This window comes from Limulus polyphemus, unplaced genomic scaffold (assembly GCF_000517525.1).
Source record: "Limulus polyphemus unplaced genomic scaffold, Limulus_polyphemus-2.1.2 Scaffold1168, whole genome shotgun sequence".
Taxonomy (NCBI): domain Eukaryota; kingdom Metazoa; phylum Arthropoda; class Merostomata; order Xiphosura; family Limulidae; genus Limulus; species Limulus polyphemus.
Genome location: NW_013666778.1, coordinates 300,718 through 303,334, shown reverse-complemented (window position 1 = coordinate 303,334; position 2,617 = coordinate 300,718). Strand labels below are relative to the sequence as shown.

The 2,617-nt window shown below is 32.3% G+C and overlaps 1 protein-coding gene across 1 annotated transcript in view; it reads left to right on the top strand.

The window, feature by feature from the left end:
* Positions 1-2,617, top strand: part of LOC106462449 (transient receptor potential cation channel subfamily V member 5-like) — a 46,412-nt gene that overhangs the window by 24,226 nt on the left and 19,569 nt on the right. The window contains exons 8-9 of the mRNA XM_013922370.2: positions 668-819; positions 1,042-1,151. Of these exons, the coding sequence (XP_013777824.1) occupies positions 668-819; positions 1,042-1,151 (262 nt within the window). The remainder of the gene's footprint in view (positions 1-667; positions 820-1,041; positions 1,152-2,617) is intronic.

Here is a 2,617-nt window from a genome sequence, read left to right as displayed (position 1 = left end):
AGGGCCAATTGTGTGACTTTCTGTGAATATCGGAAACAAATATAAAATGAAGATGGAATCTCTGCAACTAATAATAAATATTTGAAAAGAGATATACTTATTATCAACTACTTCTTATTTTTATATAGTGTCTCCCGGTATATCAGCTTTAAGTTTACGGATTTAACAATGCTTAAGTCCGGGGTTCGGTCCCTGCAGTTGAAAGAGTGCAGAGAGTCTTTTGGGTGGCTTTGTTCTATAAAACAAAAATCTTCATACAACTCCATGTAGTGGAAATAACTTTTATATAAGATTTAAAAAGGTTGACCTTACCATTTGACAAAAATCTGAATATTTGGGTGATTTAGTTATGTACATGTTTATTTGTTTATGTGTAATTAAGCACAAAGCTACACAATGGGCTATCTGTGCTCTGCCCACCACGGGTATCGAAACCCGGATTCTAGCGTTGTAAGTCCGCAGACATACCGCTGTGCCACTGGGGGGCAGTTATGTACATTAAAATGCATTATTAATTGAAAAATGTACGATAGTAGTGAAATTCTGTTGCTTTAGTATTTCTTGGAAATATTTCTAAGCATTATCTAAGGTTTCATCTTGTATTTAAAAAATTGCTTTTTAACGTGACACAATAATTCACTGCAAAAATAACATATTTGATTTATAGATGACAGTACCGTCGCGGGTTTTGTTTCTTATCTCGTGCATTCTTGTAATTTTGATGGTACCGTTAAGACTGGCGTGTTTTTGTCGTGCTGAGGATATCGTCGCTGTTTTCGTCATGATTAGCACTGCTCCGTATTTTCTATTCTTCTGCAGGTGAGAAATTGTTGAAAACACTACCTTTTGTTTTGATTTGTTAATATCAAAACACTTTTTCCGAATTGAAACGCAAATAGCCGAAATTTAACATAAAAATTGAGTGCTTTGGTATTAAGCATCAATCCAACCAGTAACATAAACACTGACTCAAAAATATCTAATGTAATTATTTTACAAAGCCATACATTGTTAATTGCGTTTCTTCCTATATTTCAACAGGGGATTTAAGTTAGTTGGACCTTTCGTGGTTATGATCTACAAAATGATAATGACAGACTTGCTACGATTTGTAACGATTTACTTGGTCTTTGTAATGGGATTTTCTCAAGGTAAGTCTAATTCTACACATGTGTACTAAAACAATGTAGGATATGTAATCCTACACATGTATATAACTAAAACAAACTATGCTAAAACAATGTAAGATATATAATCCTAGATATGTGTAACTAAAACAAACCATACTAAAACAATGTAAGATATATAATCCTAGATATGTGTAACTAAAACAAACTATACTAAAACAATGTAAGATATATAATCCTAGACATGTATAACTAAAACAATGTAAGATAACTAATCTTACACATGTGTATTAAAACAATGTAAGATAACTAATCTTACACATGTGTATTAAAACAATGTAAGATAACTAATCCTACACATGTGTATTAAAACAATGTAAGATATCTAATCCTACACATGTGCACTAAAACAATGTTAGATAACTAATCTTACATATGTGTATTAAAACAATGTAAGATAACTAATCCTACACATGTGTATTAAAACAATGTAAGATAACTAACCCTACACACATATGTATTAAAACAATGTAAGATAACTAACCCTACACATGTGTATTAAAACAATGTAAGATATCTAATCCTACATGTTTATAACTAAAACCGTCCTATATTCACTGAAAGGCATCTTACACTATTTATTAACTTCCCATCAGAGACAGCTTCCTGTTTATAGCGAAGGTAAAATTTAATGTGGTATCGTTAATGATTATAACTAATTAAGTATACTTTCCTTATATTCTTGTACAATGAAAAGTAGACTCTATTGTTTCATCAGTTGAACACTCTCGTCCTTACCGATATTTTCAACCATAATCTCAATAATGTCTCACAAGATTGGGCCAGTTTAGGGGATTTAAGTTAGTCCTAAACACACATAAAGAGCTAATAATGGAAAACAGTCTTTATAGTAAAAGTATAACAATAATAAAAACAAAAGTAAAAAGCAATGAAACTGGATATATATATAGTATATTAAAATAAATGATGATAATGAATGTAATAATAAATAAATAACAGTATATTTTACCTATGAAACACAAAAGCGTTAGCGTTTTGCTCTCCACATCATTAAACGTCTATCACAATAGAATCCACTTTAGTAGAAATAACCATTTACCCTCGTTTCCTCCTCGCCATTGATGCCCTTCTGTAACCTCAAGCTCGGACCAGTTACACACGAGTCTGTACTTTGAAAATACAAAAATATCACGGCATTGTGCTGGACAAATCATTAGATCGCGTGCGATGTCTGTGCCCGTTGGAAACTCCACCACAGCGCTAATCGTGACAGCAACACGTTAGTACATAATTAAGATAGTATTCACGTCACCTAGTAACCTGGCACAGCTACACGTGAAAACATAACCAGAACTTCATTCACTTTACCAAGTAACTTGATCCAGCTACACGTGAATACATAATAAAGTCTTTATTCAGTTTCCATAGTAACTTGATCCAGCTACACGTGAATACATAATAAAGTCTTT